General features: G+C 38.0%; 2 protein-coding genes across 2 annotated transcripts in view; one reads left to right on the top strand and one right to left on the bottom strand.

Moving 5' to 3' along the window:
• The window catches only part of SRP54 (signal recognition particle 54), a gene marked incomplete in the record, with an annotated part of 16,560 nt that extends 8,176 nt beyond the window's left edge, over window positions 1–8,384 (bottom strand). The window contains 4 exon segments of the mRNA XM_072428424.1: window positions 2,175–2,207; window positions 2,749–2,840; window positions 3,637–3,743; window positions 8,210–8,384. Coding sequence (XP_072284525.1) covers window positions 2,175–2,207; window positions 2,749–2,840; window positions 3,637–3,714 — 203 coding nt within the window.
• Window positions 8,385–8,479: 95 nt separating this feature from the next.
• LOC140342291 (uncharacterized) lies at window positions 8,480–17,540 on the top strand. Its single transcript, XM_072428428.1, has 8 exons — window positions 8,480–8,627; window positions 9,882–10,003; window positions 10,824–10,962; window positions 12,161–12,282; window positions 13,529–13,639; window positions 14,806–14,912; window positions 15,622–15,712; window positions 17,265–17,540. The coding sequence occupies exons 1-8, from the start codon at window positions 8,531–8,533 to the stop codon at window positions 17,379–17,381; spliced, it is 906 nt and encodes a 301-aa protein (XP_072284529.1). The 5' UTR covers window positions 8,480–8,530; the 3' UTR covers window positions 17,382–17,540.
• The last annotated feature ends 614 nt before the right edge of the window (window positions 17,541–18,154 follow it).

Raw genomic sequence — 18,154 nt, forward strand, 5'->3', positions numbered from 1 at the left:
GTAACACTTCTATGGAAATGGACCAGAAAAGCTAGCCTTTCTCCCTTCACATGCATGAATTAGCTTTGGGTTTTCATTATCCTGTTCTGTTCACCAGCTGTCCTTCCTTAAACCACCTTAGGTAGGTAATAACCAATGCATACAAGGAACACTGTTTTGGAAATTTATTAGTCCAGTCACTTAATATCACATTTATTGAACTTAACCTCCTTGGGCAGTCTAAATATGTATTTTTACACTAAAAGCAGACCGTTATATGGGCCGTTTATATTTTTATACAGGGTGATTAAAATCCCCTCTTAAACATCTCTTCTCAAGGGAGAACAGATTCAGTTCAGCTAATCTCTCCTCATAGCTGAGCTCCTCCATTCTCCTACAATCATGGACTGCATATTCCAGATGTGGTCTGACCAATGCTTTGTACAGGGGCAGGATTATGTCTCCATTTATGCAGTCTATTCCTCTTTTAATACAAGAAAGTACTTTGCTAGCTATAGATATTGCAGCTTGCAACCATTGCATGCTTTTATTAAGTCTATGATCTACCAGAACCCCCAGATCCTTTTCCATTTTTTACTCCCCCAAATGTATTCCTAGACAGTATGAAGGATGCATGTTGTTAGCGCCCAAGTGCATAATTTTACATTTATCTATCCTAAATATAATTTGCCACTTGGCTGCCCAATCAAACCATACATCCAGGTCTGCTTGTAGATTATAGACATCCTGTATAGACCTAATTCCATTACATAGTTTGGTGTCATCTGCAAACATAGAAATTGTACTTTTTTAATCCCAAACTCTATATCATTTATAAAGATGTTAAACAGTAAAGGTCCAAACACTGAACCCTGAGGTACACCACTAATAACCTTAGACTATTAAGTGTATGAATCATTAATTACAACTCACTGGATGCAGTCTTTAAGCCAGTTCCCTATCCATTTACAGATTAACTTTTTTAAACCTATTGACCCAAACTTGCATATTAACTGTCTGTGGGGTACAGTGTCAAATGCTTTAGCAAATTCCAGGTAAACTAGATCAACTGCTATTCCACTGTCTACCTGTTTACTTACTTCCTCATAAAAAGAGAGTAAATTTGTTCATCAATTTCTGTCTTTCTTGAAGCCATGCTGACCATCACTTATAATATTATTTTCTAGCAGAAACTACTCTATGTGGTTCTTAATCAAACTCTCTAGGACCTTTCCAACTATGGACGTTAAACTAACCGGTCTGTAGTTACCTAGTAATGACTTTGCGCCTTTTATGAAGATAGGAACCACATCTGATATCCATTAGTACCTTGCCAGTGACTAAAGAGTCTCTAAAAATTAGAAATAATGGCTTTGAAATAACCGAGCTTAACACCTTGAGGACAGGTGGATGTAATCCATCAGGTCCTGGTGCTTTGTCAACCTTAATTTTTCCCAGGTGTTTCTTAATCATATAAATTCTGAGCTATTGTGACTCATTTAAGGCAGTGACATTGCTACTATGAATTTGAACTTGAGCTCTGCCATTTTCCTTTGTGTACACAGAGCTAAAAAAAAAGTGTTTTGTAAATCTGCCTTGTCTTTATCCCCAGTTACCAACCCAGTGACATGCTTTAAGGGGCCTACATGCTCAGATCTGGTCTTTTTGCTATTAATATGTTTAAACAAAATTTTGGAGTTTGCCTTACTTTCATTTTGCAATCTGTCTTTCATTTTGAAAGTTTGCACTTTTTTTCTCCTTTTTACATATTTTGGTATATTCTTGAAATGAAACATTTTTGAAATGCCATTTTCTTGTTCCTAATGGCTTTTCTAACATCAGCTGTGATCCACATAGGTTTTAATTTTAGCCTCTTAAACTTATTTCCCATTGGAATATATTTTTCAATGTGCTTTTGTAGAACAGACTTGAAACATTCCCATTTCTGTTCTGTGTTCTTTGAGGACAATATTGTCCCCCACTCCAAGTCACAGAGAGCCGCCCTTAATAACGGAAAATTTTCTCTCTTAAAATGAAAATATTTTTATCTTTCCTGTTTTGCTTCCTGTTTACAACTTACATTAAATAAAATCATATTATGGTCACTGCCACCCAGATTCTCTTTTATATGCACATTTGTTATAAGCTCTGCATTGTTAGAAACAACTAGGTCCAGCAGAGTATCATTTCTAGTTCCAGATGCCATCTCTTCCAGATCAATTGCTGACCTGTATAAAAATAAAATAAAAAAACAAAATGGTTTTGTTTTAGCTTTATATTAATTTTACACTACAATATTATTGGGAAAATATATTGCTTTTAGGAGAATAATAAAACAGATAGAGTGGTGTATGTTTAAATTACTATCTTTTTATCTACTGGCATACTGGCAGTGAATTTTCCTAATTGGAGTAATAGTGGTCATAGAAACAAAATCTAAGAAGCAATCTAGCCAACAGAGACTCGAGAAAGCAATATAAACAGTGTTAGCAAAAAGAAAAGTATTTCTAACTGTAATTTATAATCAGATTTTATTTTCATTTTAATTTACATTGGGAAGAGTTCTTTAACTTGCTGAAAGTGAGGGGACACAGACTACAATGTCAAAAGTTCCCTTTTAAAAATCTAATTAAAATTTAATAAAAGTCTTACCTGGAGATTCATTAATCTATCTTATGTAATGTTTTTCTTTGTATAAAAATCTGGCTCAATATGTTTGGTATGAAATGGAACAAAACTAAATTCCTTATCTAAATAGGTAACACTTACTTGACATTTTCTCTTAGTTGTTTCACAAGTTTGATGTTAACATCTGCTTCCAGTAAGGCCGTACATACTTCTTTCAGCATAGCACTGAGAACCTACAAAGAAAACACACAAAGATGGTCCTTATAAATGCCAGCTAACATAGCCTAAAAAGATTAACATGATTTTGATCAAACTAAATAATTTCAAAATCAACAGTGATGAACTGTAGGCACCACATCTGTGTTATTCTTTAAATACAGCCTACAGCCGCTTGTTTCCTAGGCCCATGTATGCAGGGGGGGGTTCATCTGCTGCGTACATCAAAAACAAGTCCAAATGCTTTTATATTAAATGGGCACCCCAGCTATTAGAACCCAAAAACCCTAAAAAATGTCATACAACAAAGCATTTGTAGGTTACAGGAGATACCGCAATATGACCAACTGATTAATAACAAGATTAAAACCATAAAACATCCTTTTAAATACATTCTACTCATTGCTATTTTTGCCAGTAGCTCCACTTTCATCCTAGTGTATACACACAAAAAAGGGGGATCATTTTTAGGTGAATCCAATCAGAATTCACTAAACTGAAGTCCGGGCGACACAGGATTTTGCAGTCATTACAGATGTAATGTGCTTTGCATTAGAGAAAGTTGTACTGGCAAAAGATCATTGTACGTGTTAAATCTTCTAGAATATGTTAGCTGGGATGGACAAAATAGTTTACACATGGAGGGAATTTAGTTTACGTTAGTGTGAAATGAATTAAATGCATGTACATCCATTCAATGAACTATGAAAGGCTGGGAACAGCTGGACACAATAACTACCCTGCCGCTGGCATTATCTCTGATGAAGTTTTACATGCTAGTAGACAGAAGTGTGTAGTTTAGGCATATCTCACCTCCTCATTAATGATTGTGGCATTGCTCAAAGAGCGTAGAGCCGACGTAATCTTCCTTCCAAGGTCTGCTAGAACCATTTTGGCTTTTTTCTGTAACGCACTTTACACTACAAAAATATACACAAAGCAAGAATAAGTACATGTTGGCTGAGGAAAAGGTAGCAAGGTTTGCGTAAATATTTACCCGTCATTACATTTTTTATAGAACGAACCTTTACATGAAGAAGCTGCTTAGTGAGTCACTGACCCAGAACAACCAGATACATATTAGGTGTGCAGGCATCTAATATACAGTATACATGCTTGTTCCATGTCAGTGACTCAATGGTAAGTGATAATAACAAAGGAATGTACCTCTGCAAGTCAGAAATAGAAACCCTAATAGCGACAGACATTTCTTTATAAAAAATTACTTATCTTCCCATACAGGGCTTCCCCGTCAAGCCCCCCTCATGCACAGAATGAGCAGGGAAGCCCGTTCGTATCTAGGAAGCATCCGTATGTCGGATGTCCTTAACCCGGGGGCTACCTGTAATATATTCTGCCTTTAGAACATTTACCCAACTCAACTATGTTCTTTTTATTGCAGTTATAGTGGTCGGGCTACTAATACCTTTGTATTAGAGATTCATAGTGATTGTTTGAATTTGTAGCTGGACAGCTTCTGCAATTTATTACAAGGCAGGGAATGCCATGGACATCAGTAGCTGAATTGTGATTATCAACTCAACCTGGTGATTCTAAGGCTTGTTCTACATTTTGTCAGAAAGTCAACCTTCTGTAACCATAAATAATCACTGATATTTTACTAATTGCAATTATTTTATTGCCGGCAACAAACAAAAACAGAATGATTAGCGACTGGCCAGAAAAAAGGGTGCTAAAAAATATCCGCAACCAACCCAGAATCCACAATTATTGTGTGTGTCTCCCTCATAATACTGTTAGCAAAATAAACTACAAGGCCAGAATAAGACCAATCATTCAATATGGGTCTTTAAAAAATCACCAAGTATATGATTTTCTGTGCATTTAGTCTCAACACCAGGCAGACTTTCTGAAATAACTTTTCTTCTTCACCTAGTGAAAGAAGAATCTTTTTCATTGGGAAGATTACAGCATGGAAGATCAGCAGTGGTGCCAGATACACAGGGATTGCCTTTAGGCCTAGCAGACTTGCATCCATCAAGACTGATAGACACAAAAGTGTTATAAGTATACAATACGTGTGTCTTAACCAGGCTTAGAGGGTATGATTCCTTGTTAGAAGTCAGTCACAGTCCCCAAAGGCAAATGTCTCATACATAATATCTGGCAATCTCTGAAAATGGCAGCACTACCAAATCTATTGCTCTACCTAATGTTTTACAGAGGTTCTATAAGTGGAGAAAACAAGAACATGCTGGAAAATATAAACAAGCAGACCTGAGATCTGACATCACTTCCTATGGTTGTCCTATCATGCCCAATTACCAAACTTAATTTTCCAATCTATGACACAACTAACGAGAAACAACCTACAAATTACAATGGAAAACAACAGCACCTGGGAACTGTCATTCCAAGTATTTTCTATTACCTATCAATGTGCATTGGGATTATTAATCTGATATTACTCTGAATAGTCAGTATGCAATCCATGCTGGGATGTGTGTATATGGGGCTCCTGTAAAACTGTTTACATGAGAGGATGTGTTTTATATACACTGCTCATACAAGGCTGACCAGGTTTCTTGTAGGGATACAGTGTTCTCCCCAGGCCCATTTTAGCCGGGCGCACCACCCGGCACTTTCCAGCAACCACTTGGCTGTTTTTGTGTGGTTACAGATGAGATGGGCCACAATTCAGGGGCTCACACACGCCTACAATTACTTCCCACACGGCTTAAAAAAAATTCTGGGTTGAGCACTGGGATGGGGAAGCCTTAGTCTAGTCATACATGATGCCCTCTGACTGGGCAAAAAAACATGGCCTTACAGATTGCAATTTAGGTCAGGTTTAGTCATGCAACAGAAATCAAGAAATCCCACCTAAGTGCTCCTGAAAGCACTTAGCCGGCTTCTTGGTCACTTGCACCGTAGCACTGGCTCTTAAAGAACAAGCACCTGCAGATTTGACAGCGGTACTGAACCACTCACTGCCACCCTGAATAATTTCTATGGGGCTGCAACAGTTAGAAGTTACACATAGTGTATCCCCCATGGCAGAAGTTCACTGGCATGAGGAAGCGGAAACTGCGCCACAACCTCATACCAGTCTGGACACAGCCAAACTGTACAATCTCTTTTAGACTTCAAACTGTAATGTGAGTGCCACCCAGAATAATGCAATTTATATCTCATCATAAGGCAAGCCACTGAGCTATATAATCACTTGCAGAAAGTAAAGCTGGCTGTACAATCAGACTGTAAGGTGTAGAGTCGGCTTTACTATACATTACTATAGAATATAGAAAACCAAAGTCAACAACCCCATCAATGTACAGCCAGGCAGACACACTGATCCTCACACTGCAAACCTATAGGAGATTGTACAGAATGTGGTTGGCTTAACCTCCCTGGCGGTAATCCCATGTGTGGCTCGGGGTGTATTTTCCATACAAAAAGTGGTAACCCCCGAGCCATACTTGGGGTGGAATTGCCAGGGAATTTAAAAGTCCTAACTGATTCCCATGTTCCAGTGGTGACCTCCAGCGGTGCCATGGCGTCTTCTTCCCCTGGCGATGCTGGCTGGGCATCTGCGCAACCTGGCGATGCCCAGCCAGGATCCATGTTCCCGGCATGTGATCGTTGGGGACACGAGGCCAGGGGAAGCAGATGGCGGCCAGGCATCTGCACGTGAGTATGTGGCTGGAGGGCAGGATCGTTGGGCTGGAAGCTGGGAAACTTAAAATACTTTAAGTATTTTTAAATGTACCGCTTTTACATTTTAAAATACTTTATTATTCATACTGCCTGGGAGGTTAAACACCATTTACATACAGATGAAGGGAATTTAATCTATAAGCCTTCCCTGCCTGGGATCTCTCAGAGGAGGACTTCACCGGTTCCCGCTCACTATTTCCCCATATGAGAGAGCAAGAGGATATCTAAGCCTTTCTATTCATAGAAACAAATATTTTATAGTATGAAAATACAGACATTGTGTGTGATCAGGCAGACAAATGCTCTGCCTGCCTATAGATATTTATCTTACCCAGTCTGCCATGTATGATCATTGTAAAATATATCTAAAGCCAATAATAATACTTTTAGATGTAAACAGGGGACCATGTGCCAGTTTTGTGCTGTTTATCCTCACTGGGGAGATTCCTCCAATAATTGTTCTGGTAACCATTGCCACCAAGACAGAAAGTGATGGGAAATCCAATCATAATAAGTTGTCATTAGATCAAGAAAAAAGAGAAATATCTAGAACAGGGACACCTACTTCCAGGACAACTTTGTTAAATTAATATTAAACAGTATTTACATAGCAACGACATATTATGCAGCGCTGTACAAAGTCTATAGACATGTCACTAGCTGTCCCTCAAAAGAGCTCACATTCTAATGTCCCTACCATAGTCATAGTTTTTTAATACAGTTGAAGGTCAATTTTGGGGGGAAGGCAATTAACCTAACTGCATGTTTTTGGAATGTGGGAGGAAACCCACACAAACACGGGGGAGAACCTGCAAACTCCATGCAGATAATGTCCTGGCCGAGATCGGGACCTGGGACCTATAAAGGCCAGAGTGCTAACCACAACTGGAACACAACTCGCTTTGGCGAGATTTCCTGTTCCTTGGCCAATAATGGAAGTGAAATATAATTGTTCCTATGGGGCAAACAGAACAAAAGTGACTCACATGTTGGTTTATTGGCGTCTATACTCAAAACGTTTTGGAGTTCACATTTGGTCTAAAACCCAAACATTTTATTGTGTTGTGGACAGGATGGGGTATGGATAACAAACCTGTTATTTGTTGGGAAGATTTTTTCTGCTCATTTAAAAGAGAACGCAAAACCCAGTTTTCAGAATTGCCTACCCCATCTTCTTCTGTCTCCTAAACCCTCACTGCTTCTCACCATTCCATATCTCCCCTCCTATTGTGTGATACTTCCCCCACCTCCTAGATTGTAAGCTCTTCAGGGCAGGGTCCTCTCCTCCTCCTGTGTCTCTGTCTGCATTGTAACCCCTATTTATTGTACAGCATTATGTAATATGTTGGCGATATATAAATTCTGTTTAATAATAATAAAAACAAGGACAAAAGTCAAAGCAAATGCATTGCTCCGGAGGGGGATCCCCTCTTCTCAGCTTTCACCTAAACAAATATTACCATTAGGAGGATCCCCTCTGCTCCAGGGACAACAAACCCAAGGGGGGATGGGGGGTCCTGGGGGCCACAGAGAGCTAAAAACCCTGACAAATATAACTCATTCCACACAAAACCAGAATGAAGGCCTGGCCGCTATCTCAGCTGGAAAGTATCCCTGTAAATAATATGATGTCCGAGGCTGCCTGGCTCTTTAGAGACCAGAGGCTCCTCAGCAGCTGGAACCAGGCGGTCAGGCCGGTGTATATTACCGAAAGAAGATTCCTTTCCACTCTGTACAGCCCCCGGCGGGCCCGCTCTCCCCGACGCCTCTCCTCCTTCTTCCTATAAGGAAATCCAACGATCCCCTTCTACAGAACCCCCAGCACGGCAGGCAACCCCAGCAACAACTTCCGCTCGCTAGGAAACGTCACCATTCCCAGGCGACCTCTGACCTGTTTTCTGTTTCCGGGATTGCGCCTGTACCATAGAGTTGACATGACGGCCGCTCCTTCCTGTGATGTTTTCGATGGTGAAGACGCCATATTGGTACACCCAAAGGGTGGACAACGTGTAATGGGTATTGGTAGAAGATGGATCTGCAGCAGGCTCAGCGAACTATAATCAATCTGCTAGCACAGGTGTCCCCGGCCACCCTGCCCAGGGTTATCCACTGGATGAGAAACAGCAGTAAGCAGACACAGTGCTTATTTGTTGCAGTTAAAGCCTTGTGCTCTTATTTTGTTTCCCCAAATAATTTAATGCTTTGAATTGTGTATGTGTTCCTGAAATCAGAACAAATCTAGTTACTAGTCAGGTAAATGTAAATCTACTACAAGTTAGCATCATGCATTTAATTATCCAGCCAGCAGGTGGAGCTCTGTTTGTTTTTAAGATTCCTCCGCCTGCTTTGCTCCTTTCATGGTAAAATGCCATTGTTTACAGTTATCAATAGCTCAGGCAAAACAGTACACAAGTAAGTGAAGGATTCTGATGCAGTCCTTTTTATATACAGGTAGTCCCCGACTTAAGGACATCCAACATACAGATGATTCCTAGATACAACGGGGCTTCCCTGCTGCTCTTCTGCAGGGCTTGGAGGGGGCAGTTTGCATGACTTGCAGAAGAAATCTTGCTAAACACAGCTGAAGTTGTAGGTGATCTTGGGGTGGTGGGGGGGGGGAGCTCTTCTACCTTTTAACACTTAAATCACCAAGACAAACTCTGCAGTTCTTTCTTTTTGCATATCAAAGCACAGCTTGCAGAAGTTAATGAATGTCTAGGCTCCATAAAGTTTTTTTTGCTTTGTTTGTGATTAACTCACAATAAGGAATTACAAAAACTGACACCAATACTAATACTGACATAACTCACAATAATATGTTGAGACAAACATCTGTCCTAATTGCATTTATTAAAATAATGTACCTGTTCTGACTTACATACAAATTCAACGTAAGAACAATTCTACAGTCTCTATCTTGTATGTAACACGGGGACTACCTGTATCGGGTATATTTGTTTGTAAACTAATAGTAAAAAAAATAACTTGCCTATTAACTAATATGTTTATGATTCTGGTGGTAGGGTGGGTAAGAAACCTTTGGGGAAGGGGGCAGATATGTTAAGTATTTTAGTAATTAACCCCTGTATTGCTGTGTTGACTATTGGCCTGTGCTCAGACTATTGGCATTACAGTTTTTACAAATTTACCAAGCAATAAAAGAACCTAAAAGAATCCACCCTGACCTCTCCAGCTGCTCGTACTATGAAATAACGAATCCTTAAAGATCACAACAAAGTTAGTTTTAGTTACACAAGTAGTGCTGTATATGTGATTCACCAAAGACATAAAGCAGTTGATGTTAGCATACTGAATGAGCTTGTATACTTGTAAATCTCTTTATACAGATGAATTAAATCAATTATTGACTTGTTGTTTAGGTGAAATAGAAGATTTAATCAGAAGTAACGCTGATGTGCTCCTAAACTGCATTGCCGATGACTTACGAAGCAGCCTTCCAGTAGAAGCCATGGTGGGATCAGAGAACCAAGTGAAGGAAATTGTGAGAATTCTAACTATTCAGATCTTCTTTATTGCATTAGGCAGTTATTTAGCATTTTGTTTTTTAGCATTTTTTTCCAGTGTATCTGATTGGCTACTGTGTGTAAATACAAATTATATAGAAGGACAACAAAAACTTAATTCCAAATATTCTGATATATACATTGTTACATTTGTAATTCTGGTAATCAAAACGATTGTATAGTGTTATTATTATACAGGATTTTTATAGCACCAACATATTGCACAGCACTGTACATTAAATAGGGGTTGCAAATGACAGACAGATACAGACAGTGACACAGGAGGAGGAGAGGACCCTGCCCAGAAGAGCTTACAATCTAGGATTGTGTTTTCCCCAGATTTTTTTTTCTTTAAGCTAAATGGGAAGAAGCTGTAGGTGGTGGTAGCCCCTGTATTGTGACCCAACTTTTCAGTAACCTCCCAAAATCAGCTGGGTGGTTAATGAAAGTGCCGGGTGGTGCGCCCAGCTAAAAGGGGCTAGGGAGATCACTGTTGTATCTTTCTCATACCTTCTTTGACCGTACATAGTTGAATAGTTAAGTTGAAAAAAGGCACCAGAAGTCCTTCCAAATCAACCACAAGGTAAATTAACATGAAAATTCTAGATCAAAACTTATATGTTGGATCGATCTAGAGGAAGGGAAAAAAAAAACATTATTAAGCTTGGATCAATTTACTCCAACAGGGGAAAACATTTCTTCCTGAGTTCCTAAGGCAATCTGATAATCCCTGTGTCATTCCTTTTAAAATGTAATACCCATTTATATACTCATATTATGTGTTGTGTTTGTTTACAGATTCAGAGTCTTCAGAGGCCCACACTTCATGTAGATGCTTTTCTTTATGATGATGATACAATTGACACATTATGTGAGGAAGGAAAAATGAGCCGTAATTATTGCACGTCATGTGGATCTAGACAAACAGCGCCTATAGGTAAGTCAAATGCTGAACGCACTGTATTGATACTTGGTGTGCTCTTTTTTTTTTTTTCTTTTTTATGAAAAATATGATCTAAATACAGAGAGCATGTAGTGACACTTTCGACGATGGAGGCCCCAACCTCCTTTTTTCTGGTCAAGTTAGGAGAAAGATTGATTTTTGCCTCCTTAGATGTAACAATTTGTGACTGATCTTAGAACAAGCAGTTGGAAACAAGTGATTTGTCAATTAAATAGATCAAAACAATGCATCACACACAGTATAGTTTTACACATTGCAATCAGAGTAAAGTATGATCTGTCTGTCATAAATCCAAAGATTCCATTAATGATTATTGTGTAAAATCTGCATTATGCCTAATACTTTAATACATATTCAGACATATTTTTTGTCGATCAATTAGAATCAATTGTCAAATTTCCCCCAGGGTAGACAAAGTTTTATGTTGCAGCAGAGCCCTGTAAAAAAATTAAAAGGGGGGCTTTTAAAACTTGTATTCAGTTTGATTGATTATGTTACATTGAATGATCATATCGATATGGGGCTGCACATGTACATGCATGGGAGTTACGTCATCCCAGCCCGGCAAATTAGGATAGCCGAAAGTCACGTATCTCCGTTGAGAAGAACAAGAAGGCGCCACCCATGATGCACTGACAACAGGTAGGTATATTAAAAAAAATGAGATCAGGCAGGTTTTAATGTGTTTTTATTTGATTTAATTTATTGCAGAAGGGATATTTGCCTGTCCCTTCTGCAATAAAGCACCTGCATGGTTGCAGCTTTTTCATTTTTACATTTAATTCTGCTTTTCTAGTTTGTAGCCCAAGGATAAAACTGTAATTGAAAGTAATATTAGATTTACCAACGCCATCCAAAATGCTTGATCAACTATAGAGAAACGTTTTCTTTCCTAGCTTTAGAAATGCACCCCTGTCTTTGTTGTAGTAGCAGGTGCTCCTTTATACTGATCTCAGTGATGCAGTCCTGGATTTGAAGAAGATCTCTTTATTATTAGTATGTCAAATTCTAGATTACTGTGCTTCTACATTGCAGGACTATGGAATAGGAGCTTACTTGGTTGTAATCCCCTAAGAGACTTTTAACTAATTTGTTCAGCAAGCATGTGTGACTAAATGGCAGAATTCCAGTATATCACCATCCAATATCTTCTTCGTTTTTATGTTTACAGACTTTATTTCTCACTCTTTTTCTGTGGCGGAGCTCAAGTTTCTGTTCCAGCAAATGTTGCCAGACTTGAGTGGGAAAACCCTAGTGGATGTGGGATCCAGACTTGGAGCTGTCCTATATGCAGTAAAACATTATTTTTATTGTTAATTTGTTTTAGCATAGGATTGTATCTTTATACAACAATGAAGTTGATGACAACTTGCAATAAATATGAGAAAAATTTGCTATTAGACTAAAGCTACGTACACATGTCCAACGGTTCCCGCCCGATAATCGGCTCAGGGCCGATATCGGGCAAGAATCTGGCGTGTGTACAGCGCCAGTTGTCCATTGTCCGAAAGATCGTCCTGCAGGGTGCCGCTCCGTCGCTCTCCCCATCCCCTCTCCATAGAGTAGAAGGGTGATGTATGTACAGCACTCGTTCATGCATTGTGCAGTGCTAGTCGTTGGAAAGGATTGTGAAAGATCCTTTCCAAGGAGTATTATTGCACGTGTGTATGTAGCTTTAGAGCTTACCAGAGCTTAGAATTCCTCACAAAGTATCAGCATTCTCTGTTCATTGTCATCTTGTACCTTAGCTTTACTGAAATTATCTTTGATTATCTCATTACTTCTCAGTTGTAAAGTTAAAAAGTTTCTCTTGGGCCCCTTGAGGTTTCCATTAGAGCTTTAAAGTAAAATTGCTTTGCTTGCTGTCACTTTAAAAAAGTTTTGGTACTATTTGTAAAAAAAGATTTATGCATACAATGAAAAAACAATACCTGTAGTTCAAAAGCACTTAATAAAGAAATCTAAAATAAACTGTTATCCTTTAATGAATGGTACAAATCGGAAGTATATAAGTGCTGAGAATAATTACTACTGAGCTCCCGCTGGCTATTTTTCTGAGATCATGGGTAGCTTAAAGCCACAAAAAGCTTTCATGCCATTCGTTAGCGCCTTGTGGTTGCTTTGTGCGTTCCATTGGGGAAACCCTACAAGAAATGTGTTGTATACAAGGACATACATTCCTATTACACACTTCTAGTTATAGTGAGTGGATGAAAACACTACTTGTACATCAACGACATCAATAATTCATGGTCTGTTTTACATTGCTGATCATGGCAGTTTTATCAAATAAAAAAATGATCAAAAAGTTTGTGTTTTTGTATCACACTTATATTGATAGTAGATCAATTGAAGAGAGGCGCAACGAATCTCAATGATTTAACAGTCTACAATTAATTCTTTACACAGTGTTAATTCATCAATATGAATTGGGCAGCCCAAAGAACCTTTAAATTAGGAAACTGTATGAACGTAAATGTTTTATGTTAGAGATGTGTATATAACCTGTACTGTTTTATCTTTGTTGGCTTCAATATAGGGCTTTGTTTACAGCTCAGCCAGTAAACTACAAGGTGTAGAAATCAATGCAGAGTTCTGCCATTTGCAGGAAAGAATCATAAAGAAGTATGACTTTTCAGACAGAATTCAGGTACAACATAATATAGTTTATGTGTGATTTGGGAATTTATGCTGCATAACAATTAGATGCAGAAACTTAGTAAATGACTGGATATGAACGCTTATAAGAAGAATGAAATAAAGGGCAATGATGATATATACCAAATATCAAGCAATTGAAAATTTCCATCTGTTGCATTTGTAATTTGCCAGATTATAATAATGTAGCTAAACACTATTTAAAGTGGAACTAAAACTATTTAAAGTACCACTTTGAAAATTCATTGATCAGGTTGGTGATTTTTGCAGACAGGGAATAACCTTTATGCAATAACTGTTTTTGCTTGCCTGATCTCTGCCCAGCTGTCAAATTCTGCCCTGCAATGAAGGAGGATAGGATGAGCATTGTGGGTTTAGTTCGGCTTTAATAAGTGAATGGCAGATCCACTGCGGGGTGGTTTTCAAAATATATAGTAATGTATAAGTAAACCTTTTCCTCCAATACTCAGACTCTAGTCTCTGCTAGGGCTATGAAAAGGGAAGTAGACCCAGGGATGGCACTGATCTTGTGGCTTGGGACCAAGGAGGTAATATTTTCCTATTTCTCTACATAAGATCATGATTTTTCTCCTGCTATTACTTTAGATGGGGGAGTGGATCCAAACATGACATCATTACACTCATAGTTATGGGGGTGATAGAGATGCAGTTTCAGAATCTAGGATTTCTTGAAAGTATCCTTTATGTATGAAGCTGTGATTCCTCTCCCCGCTTTGGAAGGGTACTGAACCAAGGAAGCCATCATTACTATCATAGTAAGGTGTAGAGATTCATAGTCATGATCTAAGAGGGAAAGGCATCTTTTCAATCTGGTAATCAGACCAAAGTTCCAGTCTTTTCTATAGCTGTGAAAGATTTCTGTATAAAAGCATGATGCTATCTATCCAATACAGTTGTGGAGGAGCAGTGTCGGGAGCTAAAAGATCATTCTTTCAGGTTATGTGCGTGATTTCTGAATGTTGTGAAAAAGGAGTTCAGTCAGGAATGATACCAATACTATTCAAGTTTTATTGTTTGGATGTAAGTGGATGTTATTGTGTTGGTCACAGAATCATCAAAATTAAACTATTGTATTGTTTCCCAAATTTGTGCAACATTATAACTTTTGGCTTCTATGTATATTGCATTTCCTTACAGGTTTTCAATTCAGATATTTGCTCTCAGTCATCCTTGCTGAACCATGCTGATGTGGTAGTCCTAAATAATGTTTTTGAATACTTCCTGGACAAAGAGGGACAAATAAGGTAATGTACAAATCTGATTTCTGCAATGTACTGACACTGAATAAGATTCAATAATACTTAACCTAGACCTAGTATCAAATATTTGTTTTCATGTTAAATGCACACATTCTATGTAATGTGTAAGTTTACCACTTCCAGTTATTATTTCCCAGAGAGATCTGCGTATACCCCCCACTTGTTTTGTGTTATTATTAGAAGGATGGCACTATCCTGTTCAGCCAGGGTCACAATCATAGACTGGGATGCTGGCTCACAACTGATACAATCACATAAATCCTGGTGTCTGCACAGTTCTTGGTTGTGTTCACAAATACTTAACACACATCGATTCCCTGCTATTGCCTTTCACCATGGCTTGCAACAATATTGCAGCCTGATCACTGGGGAAGAGAAGAAATGCTACCTCTTGTCTTCAGCAACAATCGGTCTTGGCAACCTCACTTGACTGGAACCCAAGTATTGATGTAATAATGAATACAATATACAATTGAATTGTTGCTTTATTTTGTGACAGTTAGGAAGAATTTAAAGTTACTGACTGCTCCACTTTTATGGCATTACAAGCTGTTTGTACAGATTTATCATGGCTAGAACAGTGAATTATGAAAACCCATGCTAACAAAGTCAGCACTGCCCAACTGATGTAATTCCTTCTTATTTGTATATGTGGATTGCTATTGTTATTTTTAAATATCCCATTCTATTTTAGAGCCTGGGTATTTATAATGGAAAACATAAAGAAGACAGGAAGCCTTATAGTAACGGTACCAAGCCTAGAGGAATCATTACACAAACTTCAGGTCAGTGTTTTTTCTACCACTACTAGTTTTTCTGTAATTACTCAGCTACAACAGGAAACAAAAGGAGTATAGAAAACAATTACTTTCTATGCATAGTTTTTTTTTTTTTCAATCAAATATCTCCACCCAAAGACAATTCAAGCATTGTGTCCTTAATAACTAAAGTTGTACTTCCTAGAATCCTAGAACAATGATTTCCTTGGCATAACTGCAGGGAATATGGGGACAACAAAAATGAAAGTTTGCCACTAGAGTCAAGTGAGGCTGTATGCAGTCAAGGTGTTTTTAAATAAAAACTACAGTAAGTAAGTTGTTTTTTTTTTTTTTGGATCTTCAGCTGTTCTGTTTCTCTATAACAGCCAAATCATATTTGTGTTTTTTTACACAAGGAAGGCATTCTGTACAGTGTTTGTGTAAAAAAACTCCCCTGAAATCCTTTTACCTGCTTGTTCAGCTCCTCCTGCTTTTTTCAGAAGTCTGCATTGAGATACACACCTGATACATTACAGAACTTTTCCACAGTTAAATGGATGCAGATTATACTTTCCTTTTGCAGCCTTTAGAATGCTCAGATGGTGATAATGAATGCAGATCATCGTACTTAGTTTGAGACATTTTTGTTGAGATACATTCAAAGGTTCTTCCACACCTAAAGAAATGCAGATGTGATTGATTTAAAAAAATAGGATTGTTTAAGTGGTGGCAGAATTCAGCAGTAGTAGAAGATTTAATTTACAAATCAGTTTAAAAAGGATACAGTAACATAAACAGCATTCAGAACATATGACCCCCATGTTCAGGCACAGGTGTGCTGCTGTGACCTGACAAGGTGTGTGGCATACCTGTAGCCTCTTTATAAATGCACTATTAGCTCAAATACAAAACCTATTTCTGATTACAAGCTGTTTAGCATGACATGGGTGACAGGCTGCAATGCAGCAGTGCTCTGTGAATAAGAGATAAATATGGATAGTGGACAGTGCATTCTCTTTCAAACCACACGCCCGTTCTTGTCTACACATTAGGTTTTTTTTTTTTTCAGCTCCTTCAGTTATAGTGTCCATATTGACCTTTTCATTGGAGTTTTAAATCTGTCTGTTGTTAAAGGGAAACTAATAACACTTTGGAGTGACTTTATTCATATAAACTTAATATCTCCTTAAACTGATATGGTGTACCTTTTGTTCTCCTAAGTAAAATTGTTGTCAAGCTATGGGCATTCACTTATTTAAATGTCCTTACTAAGGACCAATTGGGATATAAAGCAAACCCCTACTGACCTTTATAGCAGCAGCAGCAGGCACTAGAGAGCAATCCAATGTTGTATTTCCACTACTGGGATTTAGCTTTAAATGTTTGACACCAGCTGACCAGAACAACAAAGACTAATCTGTAACAAGAAGCTTGATATCAGACTTAACATTAACAGATCAAATCCTGCTTTAAAACCAAGATGAATTTTGCATGAAGTATACTGAAAAAAATAGTTCTTGCTATGAATATATATTTTTTTCATGCTTTACTTATTAAGGCTATGCTTTTTTTTCTGCAGATGAATATACAGATTGATAAATGGGTGGAAAAAGTCACCCTCAGTCCAGACATCGACCTTGGATCAGAGACTGATGAAGAGTCAATTCGTGAAATCCATGTGTACAGAGTCCTTTAGAAGAATCCACATTATATTTCTTACTATCGGTTTGCACTTAGCCACTGTGATAAAGAATCTTTGATTTTTGGAAGAAGGCTGATTACATATATGTCAGAATTTGTAAAGTTGTATATTACCTAATATAATGGAAAAATAAAAACATTGTTTATTTATTGGTTTGAAACCTTAGCTACAAAATATATTTTATTACAGGTAGTCCCTGGGTTAAGGACATCCAACATACAGACGCCTCCTAGACATGAACATGAGCAGAACGGAGGTTTGAAGGCTTGGAAGGGGGCAGTTCGCATGACTTGCAGGAAAAAACTTTTACTAAACACAGCCGAGGTTGTGGGTGATCTTAAGGACTGAACTTGTAACTCTTTACAAACTCTGAAGTTGTTTCTTTTTGCATATCAAAGCACAGGTTGCTCCAGAAGTTAATGAATGTCTAGGCTCCATAAAGATTTTTTTTTTTGCTTTGTTTATGATTAACTCACAGTGAGGAGTTTATACAGTAACTGACACTACGCTGCCTAATAATATGTTGAGACAAACATCTGATTGCTTTTATTAAAATAATGTACCTGTTCTAACTTACATACAAATTCAACTTAACAAACCTACAGTCCTTATCTTGTATGTAACCCTGGGACTACCTGAATATGACTTGCTGCCACTACTTTTAAAATAGATGCTAAAAAATGTCAAAGAACAACTTTTATTTCTAAAGCATTGAAAAAAGCCAGCCAAAGTAATTATTAGGTTTTCATTCTTTTTCCCACAAAATC

This window comes from Pyxicephalus adspersus, chromosome 12 (genome assembly GCF_032062135.1).
Source record: "Pyxicephalus adspersus chromosome 12, UCB_Pads_2.0, whole genome shotgun sequence".
NCBI classification, from domain to species: Eukaryota; Metazoa; Chordata; class Amphibia; order Anura; family Pyxicephalidae; genus Pyxicephalus; species Pyxicephalus adspersus.